The sequence below is a fragment of the Rutilus rutilus genome (assembly GCF_951802725.1).
Source record: "Rutilus rutilus genome assembly, chromosome: 21".
Taxonomy (NCBI): domain Eukaryota; kingdom Metazoa; phylum Chordata; class Actinopteri; order Cypriniformes; family Leuciscidae; genus Rutilus; species Rutilus rutilus.
Genome location: NC_140226.1, coordinates 3562724 through 3579797, shown reverse-complemented (window position 1 = coordinate 3579797; position 17074 = coordinate 3562724). Strand labels below are relative to the sequence as shown.

Here is a 17074-nt window from a genome sequence, read left to right as displayed (position 1 = left end):
CTCTGCATGAGCTGAGACGAGGCCTTCTGATGACGTACACCACGACTGGAGAACGGCTGGATATACAGTCAAACCAACATTTACTCAGACACCTTCAACATTTCTCACATTATCACAGATTATTCACTATAGTTTAGAAAATGGTAATGAAATATGAGCAGAACTCAGAGTTATCAAATCAGTTGATATTTCACAGGTTTTGTCCATCCTTCTGTTAGACTGTCTCACAGATGTTAAATTTAACTACATAATACCAGTTTAGCTCAACCAATGACCAAGCAATGCTTCATTTTGTTCAGTCTGTGTGTAAAAAGGTCGCATTAGCAATTAAAGAAAAACACTTCAGCAAAACATGATCAGCTCAAAGTGTCGGATTAATTTTTGGTCCCAAATGTTTATAAATGTTGTCACTGTATGAAGAATATTTGGGTATAATATGTAATAATTTACTTTATTTTGCTCTCGTCACTTACATAAATGAACTATAGTGTCCTGCACACACGAGTAAAAAAAATATATAAAAAAATGATATCTGATCTATAGCTGTATGAATAATTTTTGGTTTGACTGTACATCACTTGTCATTATTACTGAGTTCAGCATCTGATCTGTAAGACCAGCAATCGGATCTTTGTAAAAGAATGTGTTATTTATTTCCTAGCAGAGTTTAGTTAAATGATGGATCATGCTATTTTGTTGTGCAATATTTTAGGTGGTATTAACGGTGTCCGACCTGCCTTTAATACCTGCAGTTATTACACAGAAGAATTAATTAAACTGCGGTTCTAATATTGTTTTTAAACCATCAGTTGTTTCTTTAAAGTCACCATGAAGACAGAATGTCGCAGAGCTTATTATAAATTATTTATCCATGCACATCCAGTCCCCCTGTGGTGAAAATCCAGCTTTTAATGTTGTTTATGTGTCTATGTGGTGTTTTTAATATGCTTTAAGACAAAGCATGTGTAAATTCATAAGTCGACACCATTGCTGAGTATTTTCTCCTTAAAACTGCAGTGAACCAAAGACAGTCTCAAAAACACGCTTTGAAATCGCTGGTGTTTCTGACGTCACAAACTACCTTGTAACCAATCAGATCAACGTGTGATCGTCAACCAGTGGATCTCTGAGTGTGTGAGTGAGTGGAGGCGGGGCTCATTTGCATATTCATAGAACCGCGTAAACTAAATGAGGCAAGGGTGTCGAGTTACATTCAAGATATTTTAAGACATTAAGAATGTTTTTTCAAGGAAAAACCGTTTAAATATGTAATTTTGGTGATTAAAGATGAGTTTTAAGGGATAACATTTTTAAATACAGGGGGACTTTAAAAATTCATGTGCACGCATAATCTTTAATCAAAACCTTTAACCTTTCCTCCCCCTTGAAACGACATCTGGGCTGCGTCCGAAAACGTAGGCAGTGACTAACTGTTGTCTCAGGCAATGACTTTGCAGGCAGTGTTTGCACACGAAGGCTCCTCACAACACAGATCTCGGACAGACTTCTGAGGCAGTGTTAATGTTCAATGATCTACAGCAGAATAGAGCGAGCTTTGGTGAAAACTGGGAGAATATTTAATGACTACAATAGTAATTTCTCACTAGAAATGACATCATAAGTGGAAAGCATTTAGCAAAAATGTACATTTACACACAAAACTGACGTCCGCAGCCGCAACTTTCAGACGCCATCTTTATTTTTCTAGCTCAACTGTCACAGAGTGGAAAGCACAGGATTGTGGGATATCAAAGGCAGTGAAGGATACATATCAAGTGTAGAGTCAGTTCTGGCAGGTCACGTTAGTCAAGACTCTCAGCTGATCCATGTCTACATATAGGAATACGACGCCTATCACTGTATTCATATATAAGCTCCTTCAGTATTATCAGCAGCTATTGCGTTTCTCAGGCGCTAAATACCCTCCTCCCTCCCCAGCTCCACCTCTCGTCAGTCAGAATTTGGCATTCTGATTCCCCTTGAATCAGAATAAATTCTCGATTTATGTTGTACATTAAAATCTTGAATTAATGATATCTGCATACATTCAAGTCGGTTCTGTTTACAGGGGGTTATTGCTGCTCTTTTTCATGCTAGAATGTACATTTCCTGAAGAAAATGTGAAGTGGTGCTTGCAGTGGCAAAACTCAGCACGGTTGCTAGGGTGTTTCTAGTGGGTTGCTAAAGTGTTCTGGGTGGTTGCTAGGTGGTTGCTAGGGTGTTTTGGGTGGTTGCTAGGTGGTTGCTAGGGTGTTCTGGGTGGTTGCTAGGCAGTTGCTAGGGTGTTCTGAGGGGTTGCTAGGGTGTTACTAGGCGGTTGCTAGGGTGTTCTGGGTGGTTGCTAGGCAGTTGCTAGGGTGTTCTGAGGGGTTGCTAGGGTGTTACTAGGCGGTTGCTAGGGTGTTCTGGGTGGTTGCTAGGCAGTTGCTAGGGTGTTCTGGGGGTTGCTATGGTGTTGCTAGATGGTTGCTAGGGTATGCTGTGTGGTTGCTATGGTGTTGCTAGGCGGTTGTTAGGGTGTTCTGGGTAGTTGCTATGCTGTTACTAGGTGGTTGCTATGGCATTTTGGATGGTTGCTATCTTATTCATCCTCATGGATGTGCAGGGAGTTCTTGCCTAGAACAGAACCATACCACCAATCCAAACTGTATGCTAATTGCCAATCGTACTTGACAATAGTGGTCCTGACAGAACAATGCTGCTTCAAAAATCGATCAGATGAAGGTTTCTCAGCAGACAGAAAGTGAAACTAACATTGCATTCATACATGCCTTGATGATTTCCTATGAATGTGTCCTCTGAAGGCAGCAGGTTTCGGACGCAGCCCTGATCGTTTCATGGCACTCAGATCTGCCTCCATTTAGTTAACAACGTCCAACGTAGGACTAATCAAATCCCAACCTACATTTTTTTATCATTCCAGAAGCCATTTCACTCGATATAGGTCACAATTACCGCAATGATTCTGAACTGTAAAAAGCCTTCACGTGCTTTTATTTAGAATATGTAATTACAACATCTAAACTCATATTTTCTGAGAGCTACGACTTGCCGCTGTATCACCTGACCACTACAGATTTCAGATGTGTTGAAGCGGCAGATCAGTGTATGTGTCATGGGGGTGTGTGGAGATGAACCCAATTGCAGACAGACAGTAGTCACAGCAACACAGTTTATTGTACAAATAACAGGAAAAACAAAGCCCACGAGGGGGCAAAACAGGACTGAGGGTAGAACACTTAGACTAAGACAAGACTATAAACAAAGACTAAATACTGACTAGACAGGAAACAAACTCACAATTCTTCATTAAAAATCAAGAACAAGATGGCAGAATCATGACAGTATGAAGTACCGCGAGAGCGATCCGAAAGCACACTGAGCTTTATTTAAAATAATTACTCATGAACGCAGCATATGCTTGAAACAGCGAGCAGAACTTGCCGCCATCTTGGAAGAGATGTGAAATGATGTGTTTCGCTGAGGTCGGAGTTGATCGATCTGTCCCGACTTCACAGGTTGGATGTCCGACTTCGAGCAGCGTTCCAGATGTTATTTCCAAGTAGGAGATGGGAAAACTCCAAACTCCGAGTTGGCTGGAAAGAAGCAGAACTCTACACTTTGTAACTTTTGATGACAAAAACAATAGAGAGAGTGCAAAAAATCCTTCTTCCAAACCACGTCTTTCCTTTAGCCAAATTACACACTGGTAAACAATAATGATTAGTATTTTAAAGCTGTCCGGATGGATTTTGCAGGGAAATTGCATACCCACATAATGCACCCGTGCGTGTCATTTCTGAAGCAGCTCCGGTAGCATGAAGCTGGAGGTTTGTTGTAAGAACCGTTATTTATTTGTCCATTCTCTCTGAAAAGATACCTTACATGAACACCGGTGCCTTGAACCGCTAGAGTTAGCTTTAAAATGCTTACATTTAAAAATGTAATCCTGCTTTTTCTCTCAAAAATTCCCAGTGAATCATGAGAATAGACTAGGCTGTGGAAGGTTCCACTCATTATATTCTCTCTAATGTGTTTTTATTTTTAATTATTCTTTTTTTTTTTTTTTACTTGTCCCTCAATGTATTGCCCACCCTGTTACTTTTGACTACTTTCCCTTTAAATTAAAGTTGGAAAAATTAAATGACATAATATCATAAAGCAGTGATCACTTCTTTGGCAGGAAAACAACTTCTATTTTTTAGCAATTTCTTTCAAATTTGATTTGGTCAACCTTAGTACGGGAAATATGAAAAAATCATATTTTTTAAATTAAAGTTTTAAGACCATGCAGTTCTTTATTAGATGAATCTTCTATGTAGACGCGGCACAGTGGCTGATTTTAGCTCAGAATATGATGGAAAATCATCCATCCATCTATTCTTTATTTCAAATATGCTTTAAAAACACAAAATCAGCCAAAGACAAAGTGATGTTGAAAGGTCAAGAGCCCAACAAAAGCAAACACTGTTCACCACAATGGTGACTTCAAACAAATCCATTCTTTTTTTTTTTTAAATAAAACGTCAACATCTAAACCTCTAATAATTCTCAGTGAGAACTTCTTTAGATGTCAGAAATAAAGTCAAAGTATAATAAGTGAAGCTGATAATGCTGTTTGTGGAGTTGTTTAATCGTCCTCTGCTGAGATCTTGAGAGATTTAATGCCATTTATCTTCAGTCAGTTGTAGTTATATTGCAGTAGGCTACTTTATCAAAAACAACAAATGTTACCCACTATGCATTTTCTATGGTATATTACTGTTTTAAAGGGGTCATATAATGGTACATGCACTTTTACAAGTTGATTGTACTGAAATGTGTGTTGGCAGTGCCTGTTCACAACCATCATAAAATGATAAAAATCCATCCAGTGTTTTTTTTTAAATCTTCTTATGTTTCCCCCTCTCCTGAATCAAGCTGTTCGATTTTGTGACATCACAAAATCGACGCCCCTCCCACAATGGTTGATTGACAGCAGTGTTTCAACACAGACCCGCCCTTGTGAGAGAGCTGTCAATCATAGCCCGCGCGGACCGGCGCGTTCAGTGTTGATAGCTGGAGCACTGAATAGAATGGCGTCTAAACGATTATGGTGTTCTGTTCTTTATAAAGCTGGTTTTACTAAGAAGCTGCTCCTGAAAAAAGGATCGGTACCAACTATTCGTGTTCCTGCTGCACCTCTAGAAGAAGTGAGTGAGTGTAACGTTTTATTAACCTTATATTAATCTTTATATTAATCTTTGCAAATCGCTTGCTGCACGCTTCATGATGAATGCAGCTGTTTACACTCAGGGTACATTACAGCATGTTGTCTATGTATGACGATCTCAATATAATTCATAATCCCATGTTTATAATAAACAATGCGTTATGGTTATTGTGTTACAAACGGTGTACGCACAGAACAGAGGGGCGGGGTGAGCAAAGCTCATTAGCATTTAAAGACCCATGCACTCAAACGGCGTGCTGAAAACAGAGCTGTTTTTGACCAGGTAAAATTAGTGTTTTCTTACAATACTAATGAGAATTTTTAATTAAAGTATATTACAAACTTTTAATTTAGACCCTAAAGAATCATATTAGCTTGTACAAAAATGACATTAAAAATGACCCCTTTAATGGAAAACAGTATATTACTGTTATAATTTGGCCGTTTGTTACATCAAAGTTTTACAGTGTATTCAACTTCTTGGGTGACTAATTATAATTCACACTCATCGAAAATTGAAAGTCAGTCAGATCTTCAATTCTGAATTTTGCACAACCCTGATGTGCTGTATCATTTCAGACAACTAAGTTCACAAAATGACATATTTATATTCGGAGGTCGTGGGAGGGAGCCGCTTACAGGAGTCATTTCAGGACAAATAATCAATTAATTTATGTTTTGCATTTTAAAGATAGTGGTAGGTGTGCATTTGTCTGCAGGTGTGATTTGTCCAACAGATCGCATTATAGGGATTATTCAGTTCGGCTATTTAAAGGGCCCCCATTATGCTATTTTAAAGTTTCCTAATGTTGTTTTGGAGTCTCCTACAACAGGTTTACACGCATCAAAGGTAAAAAAACTGTTTAATTTCCTCATAATATACATTTGCACATCACCACATTTTCAATGATTCTCAAACGACTCAATCTCTCGAATCAATCTCTCTAAATCCCGCCTTTCCGCGAGCTACTCTGCTCTGATTGGCCAGACAGCTCAGTCTGTTGTGATTGGTTTACCGCGTACAGCGTGCGCATCAAAAACAAAAACGCCCATTGCCATAACAACGTAAGCTGTCATGAGGCAACCTAACCCGTAAACTAAACACAGTAATGAACAATGATGTGGATTTGACCATATCAATGCGAGCGCGAGTCCGATGATGAAACACTGGAAGAACTAGTTATTCAACCCGAACCTCCATCGCAAGGACGACTCGAGCAGGACTCAGTGTTTCTCAGTGAGACACTACTCAGTTTGAGGGACATTATGAGATGTTGCAACTGTAATTCCTCACCATCAGCATTAACAAGTGCATGTCCATCAACAAACCGATTATTTTACTTGTACTAATTTATTTACAGAGTATTTTTGTAATATATTGCGGTGAACACGTGGAAAATGTATCAATAACAGTGCGTGTATGCAATGTATACATTAGCTGAGCTCTAGCGTGAATGACTGATGTAAATGACTGATGTAACATAAACATTGGTAAAACAAATCTTGCTCCATGCTTAATCTTTCCTCAAAGTAGTGAGAACAACAGATGATCTGCATTAATATACACAGTTTTAGGTAATAGTGGCCCACAAACTGATTAGCAGAAGTATTTCAGTAAGACAGTGATAACGTGAGTTAGCCAGTTAGCAGGAGACCTACACAAACTCAAATTTTGAACACCATCTTTCAAGAGCAAGCGATTTGTGAATCCTGCATTGAACGCAGAGATTTGAGAAGCAGTCTTCAACGAAATAAAGGGAACACAGCAAAAGTTTAGGATTATATTGCTGTGATACCGTGGTAAAGATGAATTTTAACCACTGATTCTTCACATGCTCGTCCTTGGGTAGTGAAAAAAAAACTGGCTTTACCTTCACATTGTAGAGCACAGCACTGTCTTCTCGACATGATGCTATCCAGTGTCCACAGGAATCAGCTGCTGGTTTGAGGTTCAAGTTTTCCCTGGTGTCTGCGCACGCAATAAGTGGGCGGGCAATATGCTAATGTTTCATCTTGGCGTCACAACGAAACGGCTTATGACTCGTTTGAAAAACAATTCATTTCATTGACTCAGAGTCGACTCTTATTTTTGAAAGAAAATTACTTTATATACGGTGCACTTTCAGATTTAAAACTTGTTGCAGGATGTTTTCATTCACTTAGAGCTGTTACACACTGCATGAAAGGTCATTTTCAAAAATCCATAATAGGGGCCCTTTAAAAACACAAATCACATATACATTTACATTTACATTTGGTCATTTAGCAGACACCTTTGTCCAAAGCGACTTACAAATTAGGACTGATTTAAGCGAGTCATTGTGAAGAGACAAAAAACAAAGCAAGAAGTGCTCAAAATACGAAGTTCAGGCATTGCTCGCAGTAGCATAAGCCACACATGGGAGGATTAAAGGAAAAAGCAGAAAGGATTTTTTTTTTTACGAGTGCTCACGGAAGAGATGGGTTTTCAGCTGTCTTTTGAATGTTGTCAGGGATTTCGGATGAGGGTGGGGACTGGGGAGATCATTCCACCAGCATGGAACCGTGAATGAGAATGTTCTGGAAAGTGATTTTGTGGCTTTCTGTGATGGAGCCACGAGCCGTCGCTCGTTGACCAATCGTAGGCTTCTGGTAGGGATGTAGACTCGTAGGAGTGAGTGAAAGTAGGAGGGAGCTGAGCCTGTGATAGATCTGTAAGCAAGTGTCAATGTCTTGAACTTGATGCGAGCAGCGAGAGGTAGCCAGTGCAGAGAGATGAACAGATGAGTGACGTGGGTCCTTTTGGGCTTGTTGAAGATGAGACAAGCTGCAGCATTCTGAAACATTTGTAGAGGTTTAGTTGTACATGATGGAAGTCCAGCCAGAAGAACATTGCAGTAGTCAAGCCTAGAAATGACCAGGGCCTGGACCAGAAGTTGTGTTGCATGCTCTGTTAGGAAAGGTCTGATCTTCCTGATGTTGTGCAGTGCAAACCTACATGATCAAGCTGTCTTTGTAATGTGGTCTGTGAAGTTCAGCTGGTCATCAAATATTACTCCAAGATTTCTGACCGACCTTGTTGGGGTGATTGATGATGAATCTAGCTGGATAGTGAAGTTGTGCTGTAGAGGTGGATTGGCAGGGAGGATGAGAAGCTCAGTCTTTGCCAGGTTGAGCTGCAGGTGATGTTCCTTCATCCATGTCGAGATGTCCGCCAGACAACTTGAGATCAGTGGAGCTATTGTGGGATCATCTGGTTGAAATGAGAGGAAGAGCTGTGTGTCATCAGCATAGCAGTGGTAGGAGAAACCATGTGCCTGTATGATGTGTCCCAGTGACGTGGTGTAGATGGAGAAGAGGAGGGGTCCAAGCACTGAGCCGTGAGGAACCCCAGTGGTCAGTTGATGTGCTCTGGATACCTCGCCTCTCCATGCGACCTTGAAGGACCTACCTGTGAGATAGGACTCGAACCAGTGGAGAGGAGTTCCTGTGATGCCCAGAGATGAGAGGGTGGACATGAGGATCTGATGATTCACAGTGTCGAAGGCAGCAGACAGATCCAGGAAAATGAGAACTGAAGATTTGGAAGCAGCTTTTGCGATCCGTAGGGCTTCTGTGACCGACAGTAATGCAGTATCGGTTGAATGCCCTTTCTTGAAGCCAGATTGGTTGACATCCAGCTGGTTGTTCAGAGACAGGAAGGATGTTACATGGTTGAAAGCAAATCGTTCAAGTGTTTTTGCAATGAATGGTAGGAGAGAGACAGGTCTGTAATTCTCTACAAGTGATGTGTTTATGTTGTTTTTTTTAAGCAGTGGAGTTACCCGAGCCTGCTTGAATGCAGTAGGGAAAGTGCCAGTCTGGAGGGATGAGTTGGTGATGTGTGTGAGTGCTGGAAGAAGTGTGGGAGAGATGGCTTGTAGAAGGTGTGAGGGGATGGGGTCTAGAGGGCAGGTGGTCGGATGACTGGAGAGGAGAAGTTTAGATACTTCTTCCTCGGTTAGCGGAGAGAAGGAGGAGAGAGGGTTATTGGCTGTGGAAGGGGTCGGTCTGGGTTCCTGTGTGTGTGGAGCTGAGATCTGACTGCTGATAGTTGTTTTGTTGGTGAAGAAGTTAGCAAAATCATCAGCCGTTAAAGAGGAGGCGGGTGGTGGTGGAGGTGGACAGAGGAGAGAGTTGAATGTCTTGAAGAGTGATCGTGTGTTAGAGGCACTGTTGATTTTGTTGTGGAAATATGAAGATTTTGCGGCATGAACATCAACAGAAAAGGAAGAGAGCAGAGATTGATACATACCCAGGTCAGATGTGTCTTTTGAATTGCGCCATTTCCTCTCCGCTGCCCTGAGTTCGGTCCGGTGTTCACGAGGAACCTCAGATAACCAGGGTATGACTACAATATGGATCTTACGTTGTATCTTAGTTGTAAGTGTAATAGCATGATATTCAAACGAGTTGTTATTGCATAGAGTTGAGTATTTCCAATCGTTAGAAATGAGAAGACCTGTACCCCCACCTCTCCCAGACTGGTGAGAGGTGTGAGAGAAAGAGAAGTTGTTAGAGAGAGCAGCGGGGGTTGCTGAGTCTTCTGGACGAATCCAGGTCTCAGTCAAGCCCGAGATATTAAGAGTAGATTGAGATGCAAAGGCTGGAATAAAGTCAGCTTTATTGACTGCTGACTGACATTCCATAGACCCACAGAAAGAGAGAGAGGTGTGTGTGAATCGATGAGAGAATGGGACGCAGATTAGCAGTATTGCGCTGCCTTCTGTGCGTGATGAAAGAGCGTTGTCGAGAGACAACAGGAATGTATTGAAAGCACATAAATCACTTTAATGTCACAAACTTTATTTAATGCTGTAAACTCACATTCTGTCTACATGATCATTACATTATGCCATTCAGTGAATAAAATGTCTGACATAATGCCATCAGATATCGGCTATAGAACCTTTTCAGCTTAGTTATGTTTTGCTATCTGCGCAATATGCTCATTTATATTACTGACAGGCGTCTAAACACGTTTTGCAGAGAAAAGCACAAATGCACTGCACAAAACACATAGCAGCAGCTTCAGCCCAGACACATGCTCACATTTCTCAGCACTGGAATCCCAACACGTAGTTATCCTTATATGGCCATTTTCCTGCTTGACAGTGTTACGTCACTGCGTGACGCGTGAGCAGGTGCAGATGCTGAGACTGGCGGGGAGAGCGACGCACATTAAAATACACTTGATTATATGCGATTGCAAAACATATAATCATCAATAAAATTATTTCAACTAGAAAGTTGGTCCAATGTCTTTTTTTTTTTTTTACCTTTCTTCCACTCCCTCATTTTCACATTACTCAATAGTTTTTGTAGCAGAATTACATGACAACAGAACACAGATCAAATACTGTCGAATATGTGCATCAGTTTGCATGAAATTATTGCGTTTTAAAATAAGTCATGCATTATTCAAAAGGAATTAATGCATGTCTTTATGCATATCAGGGTCCATCAGAATTTTATGAATGAATATGTGGCACGCACCACGTTTCGTCCTCTCAGGGGTTCGCCATCGATTCAGCGCGCGCAGCTTCACAACAGTAACATCTGTTCCACTCGGCATTTTAGTTGAATATGGATAAAAGAATAACAATTCATATAAAACTCTAACAGAAAACTCTTTTTTCTTTGCATGTCGCTTAGAGCAGCTCCCCAAACGCGGAATGGTACGGCCCGTTTCATTCATAAAATTCAGGCGGACTATAAATAGGAGCTCGCGGAGCTGAGTGTCACTGACCAGGTTTATAAACCTGGAGAGAGCGACTGCAACATCACGAAGCGAGGGATTCGGACCAGAAGAGCTGGAATCCAGTCAATAGTTGTGTCTGTTTGTGCTGGAGAAATGTTCCTGAGCAAAGCTAATTCTGATCCGGATTCCTCGTCCTCTTCTGCCGGGGACGCGCGCGCGCACAGACCGATGGACAGCAGCAGCACACAGGTATGATGCTTTCACTTTCATCCATACAATCATAATAACATCCACGCCATGATCGATGCATGTGGTTTAATATCTAATACATAATACAAATGCATTCTTGGATTCTTATTCAAACATTTAGGCTATTAATCTGAAGTGTTATTAAATATTTATATATTTTGAATAGGCTAGCACACTATTGCAATGTTGGTGCTTCATCTGTTTATCAGATGTTGAATGTGATGTTGTGTCGCGCATCCTTTGCAATGCAGTGAAACATGGTAAAGCATTGTAAAAATGCAGCTGTTCATTGAGAAAAATAAATCCAGCGAGGAGAGCCCACAGCAGCTCTGCGTAAGCATTGACGTCAGAGACAATGCAAAAGTTAAATATTGATCAGGAGGCTATTTTTAGATGTTCGAGTGTATTTAAAGAAAGAGTCATAAGTGTAAACTTAAAAAAAAAAAAAAAAGTCATGCATTAATAAGAGACCTGGTATAAATAAGTGTTGTGTTTATGGAGCTATAACGATATATTTCCGTCGCATCATCGCAGGGCACGTGCGTGGATGCTGAGTCTCCGGGCTCGTTCGTTCCGACGGTCACCGCGATCTCCAGCACGCCAGACCTGCAGTGGATGGTCCAGCCCACGGTCATCACGTCTGGGTCTCCGTCTCTGGGAAGAGCCGAAAGCAACGAGCCGGCAAAGAGCAAGGTCGCTGGGAATAAGGGGAAATGCGCAGGCAGAAAGAGCAAGAGCGAGCAGGTATTTCTGCGTTCACTGCATGTCTGGCACGCGTGCTGATCTGTGACTGTGAAGCATGTGCCTGCATGGGATTGATGGGGATGCAGCTCTAGCTCTGGCATGTTGCCTAGACCAGCAGCATCCAATTTATATTCAGGTCACAGCGAGTCTGCAACAATAGACTATTTTTAGACGCATTGCAGAGAAACACGCTTTTGCCATTGCGTGAATAATTGGCGATAGAAGTCAGGCATTTTAGCGAGGCGCGCACTGATTCTTCGAGATGACAAGTGCAATTCATCTTGCTTTGACTAGCTCTCTCCGGAGGAAGAGGAGAAGAAGAGGATCAGGAGAGAGAGGAATAAAATGGCTGCAGCGAAGTGTCGTAATAGACGGAGAGAACTCACCGACACCCTGCAGGCAGTGAGTACCGACATCACAACATCGCCTTTAACAGCTACAGTTCATTCAAAAACATGAACACTCTTCTGTCTCTGTTTACGCACCCACTATTGAAAAAATGAACCCATGATACGACGCTGTTTTGCGCCATCCCAGCTAACAAAATGTTACATTGTAGGCCTAATGTTGCCATTCTGAATGTTCTCCGAACGTTCGAAACTTAATTTTTTTTTTTTTGTGTGCAAACATTCTGGGAACGTTACTTTGGAATGTTCTGAAACAGTTAACATCTAGCAAATGACAGATAATAAACCTTCCATAAACTATGTAGCCTATAAATAATGTTTTAGTGCCTTTACGTTTTGAGAACATAATTAAAGACCCTGATAAATTTGAATGAACATTCTATTACTGTTACTGGAAGAACGTTTGTTCATAACTTTGCGGGAAACTCGCCAGGACATTAAAATTCATGAGAACGGTCCCTGTTAGATGGGATTGTCCAAGGCTTCTGAAAACATATGTTGTACATACTAAGAACTGACCCAAATTTAAAGGTTAAGTATTAAAATTAAAATAATGATTGGTTTCAGACATTTGCTCAGACAAACAGATTTAGACTCACCGCCCAAACTGTTACCATTGGTAGAGTCTCAGATGTTGTGTGGTTCAAACAAACAGAGCAATATGTAGGCAAAACGTTTCCCCATGCAGGCTTTGCATCAGGGTTTGCGTTGGTCACACTAATTTACTCCGTTGATCAACTGAAAGCTGTTTGGTTTGAAAGTAACTTCTCTTCAGTTCTGTGCGAGCAATGCTTCATACATCGCCACACTATTGACAATGGACCCTTTTTGGAAACGCAAATGGGAACGCAAAAATTATATTTGCTGTCGTCTCCCATTCACCACTATAGACGTTTACCCAACTATGACGAGTTCACCTTCTGAGAAAGCCGGAAATGCAGACGATGGACCTTTTTGCCCACCTAATTGTGCTGACAATTCGTTAATGTGAACACACCCCTTAGCCTACATGTTAATAGTTCACCCAAAAAAAAGAAAAAAAAAAAAAAATTAAAAATCATCAATTAGCCTACTTTTAGAATTTCACGGAAGCTCAGGCATAAGAACCAATGAAGTTCATTCTCGCACATCACGTCTAAGCTTTTGCAAAAACCAAAGAGGTTTGTCCTTGAGTGTCTGTATGGTCGAGCTTCTGTTTATGTTCGCTGATCAATGTTTATACGTGAATAAAAGCCTAAATGAAATCTGTTCATCATTTAAAGTGACTGTGTCTCTTCTGAAGACTTAGATTAAACTGCTTGATTCATGAAGATTTATTTTACGATCTCTTTATGAACGTTTTGAAGCATCAGAGTTTTGGGTGAACAGACTTTCAATCTCTCAGATTTCATTAAAATCTTCATTTGTGTTCCAACACTGAAAAAAATTTGGAGTAGGATTTACTTGAAAAAAGCTAGGCAACTTTTTTCACTCAGAAAATGCTAGTACATTTACAAAGATTTGCCAAGTAAAAACCTAAACATATTCATCAGTAGCTTTAATTAGAAATCTTTAAGTTAAATTTACTTGGAATATGGAATTAAGTAAACTTTACTTAACCTAGTTAAGTGAAAGTAACACAGAAAATAAGTAATTTTAACTTGGCTAGTAAAAGGTTGATTAATATCGATTTAGCTGAAATTTCCTTTGCATTACATTTCGCTCAAACAATAATATTGAATTATACCAGTCGTTTATAGTATGTGCTTTACTTAGATTATCTAAGTAATTTATATTACAGCATGTCAGATGTTAAGCATCATGTGAATGCAAAGACCTCAATACAGACAATACACAATGACGGTAACATTTGATGGATCATTTTTGTGTTTGAATGTGTCATTTTGAGCAGAAAATTTACTCGAAATGTCACAAAATGGCAAGTTACTAATCCTGACAACAAAAGCAATGATAAAACAGTGTAAATACAGCTGGAAACCAGTGAAAAATTAACCTCATTAATTATTCAAGGTCCAGTGCATGATGGGAACCCCAGTATCAGAAAAGCTGAGTAATTTTTACTTTATTTTATTGAGTTGATATTTACGCTTTCATTTCTACTCGCTTGAATTAAGTACTGATATGGAATTTACTTAGTTTTTTTAATTCTTGCCTGAACTAACTTTTTCATGTAAATTACATTGTTTTTTTTCAGTAGTATTTACTTCACCAAAAAATAATTTTTTACAGTGAAAGATGAACGAAAGTCGAACAGGTTTGGAATGACATGATGGTTAATAATTGATGACAGAATTAAAATTTTGGAGTGATTTTAAAGATCACTTTACGCCATAAAGGTTTGGAACGACATGTTCATTCGTGTTCCGAAAGATACACAAAAGTCTTTTGGAAAGACATTAGGGTTTCGTAATTGAGTGAACTATCACTTTAAGCCATAAAGGTTTGGAAGGACATGAGAGCGAGTTAATTATTTTTGGGTGAACAGCTCTTTTAAATCTGTCTGTTTGTGGAATAACCCAGTTTTGTTTTCTCCAGGAAACAGACAAGCTAGAAGAGGACAAAGCGGCCCTCCAGACTGAAATCGAGAACCTCCTGAAGGAAAAGGAGAGGCTTGAATACGTTCTCGCCACTCATAAACCTCTCTGCCAACTGCCTGAAGAGCTGGACTGCCTGTTTCCAGACTCTCCTCAGCCACTTCCAACTCCCGAAACGGCCAGCAAACTCCCAGAGGATAGTCCGCAAGACGCCTCTTCCCTGCAGGACTTGGAGATCCCGACAGTGCCGTCCACCGCTATTTCTGGGAACTCCAACATCTTGTTGTGCTCCAGTGCCGAGGTCAGTTTGTGTGACCTCGAACCCTCTCTGGACGTCAGGGATGAGTTCCTCTCCTCCGTCGACGAGGACCGGGTCTCGGCTCGCTCCGTCCCCGACATTGACCTGACCGGCTCGCTGGGCATCACAGACTGGGAAACCCTATACAAGTCTGTGGCCAATGATCTCGAACCTTTGAGCACCCCTGTGGTGAGCACTTCCACACCTTCTTGCAGCAACTATCTGTCTGTATTCACCTTCGCCTGCCCCGAGCTGGACTCCCTGGCCGAGGGACTGGATGGTTGCAAAGGTGGCGTGACCAAAGCAGAGTCTGGCGTCGATATTCTCAACTCTCCGACCCTTCTTGCCTTATAAATGCAAGTGTAGATGATGTAATGTCACGATATTGTTCTTAATATCTATTGGATATCGCAGTGTTATGACGTCCAGATGTGTGATGTTGGTGTGAAGCCTATGGAAGTTCGTTTCCGCCACGGAATAAAAAATTAAAAAAGTAATTGCGACTTTTTATCAGGGTCTGCACAACAAAACCTGCCAAATTGCAAATCAAATCTAACCCAATCATGGCCAAAACAAGCGCCCAATCATGTTCCAGAGGGCTTTCCCCGATGAAATTCACTTCAACCCGCGGTCTACAAAAACTGGGCGGCAACAGTGTAAAAGTAGCCCACAATTCTGAGACCTTCTTACTCACAATTGCAAGTTTACATCTTGCAATGCTTTCAAATTGTGAAATATAAACTCGCAATTTTGAGAAATACAGTAAAGTCACAATTGTGAGTTATAAACCCGCAATTGGGAGTCATAAAGTCTGAATTTGCATAAATATAAACTCACAAATCTGAAAAAGAAAAATGACCTTAAAATTCGGACTTTATAACTTAAGTTATTAAGTGGGTTTATATCTTGCGATTCTGACTTTATACAACACGCAATTGCAAATTTATATCTCACAATTCTGAGAAATAAAGTCAGTTGTGAGTTATAAAATCAGAATTGCGAGTTATAAAGTCAGAATTTTTTGCTTATATCTTGCAATTCTGTCTTTATTTCGCAATTCAGAAATTTTTACTCACAACTGTGAGTTAATTCATCAATCCTGTGAAGAAAAGTCACCTTAAAATTCTGACTTTATAACTTGCAATTGCATGTTTATTTCTTGCGATTCTGACTTTATATAACACTCAATTGCGACTTTATATCTCACAATTCTGAGAAATAAAGTCAATTGTGAGTTATAAAAGTCAGAATTGTGAGTTTATATCTTGCAATTCAGACGTTAGTACTCACAACTGTGAGTTTGTTTCTCAGTTCTGAGAAGAAAAGTCTGAATGTCGAGATGTAAACTCACAATTGTGAGATTAAAAAGTGGCAATTACTTTTTTTTTATTCTGTTGTGGAAACACGCTTCCATTGAAGCCAGCTGTTCCATGTAAAATGTGAGGGTCGGGGTATTACTTTCTTCCAGATACATTTGATGTAGCCCAAATACAAGAGCATGGACAATTATCTTATTCGAGCAGATATGAACTATGTTCTGGTTTGAAAAGCATGCACAAGATATCATGATTATATATATAAATATATATAACATATATAGTATATATGTATCAGTTCCATATATGTTTGATCTGGTGCTAAGTTCTGTGGAATTGACTGCAGTTTTGTGTTTGTTTTCTATGGCAATAGATTATCGACTTGTGTTGTGCTTTAATATACAGTCATCAGAGTTATCACATACCTCAGTGTCATCATTCGACTGTGTTTTCACATTGTTCTTAAATGTTTAGAGTTTTCCATGAAAACATCCAGTGCTATATCGATGGAGATGTATTTTATGATAATTTATTTTTCTACATTTTAAATTTGACTTCTTTGTCAAATGAAAAGAACAGAAAGAGCATTGATTGC

At 40.1% G+C, this 17074-nt stretch overlaps 1 protein-coding gene across 1 annotated transcript; it reads left to right on the top strand.

Moving 5' to 3' along the window:
• Positions 1-10979: 10979 nt before the first annotated feature.
• fosaa (v-fos FBJ murine osteosarcoma viral oncogene homolog Aa) lies at positions 10980-16007 on the top strand. The gene is made up of 4 exons (XM_084393454.1): positions 10980-11180; positions 11715-11924; positions 12219-12326; positions 14867-16007. The coding sequence occupies exons 1-4, from the start codon at positions 11085-11087 to the stop codon at positions 15515-15517; spliced, it is 1065 nt and encodes a 354-aa protein (XP_084249580.1). The 5' UTR covers positions 10980-11084; the 3' UTR covers positions 15518-16007.
• The last annotated feature ends 1067 nt before the right edge of the window (positions 16008-17074 follow it).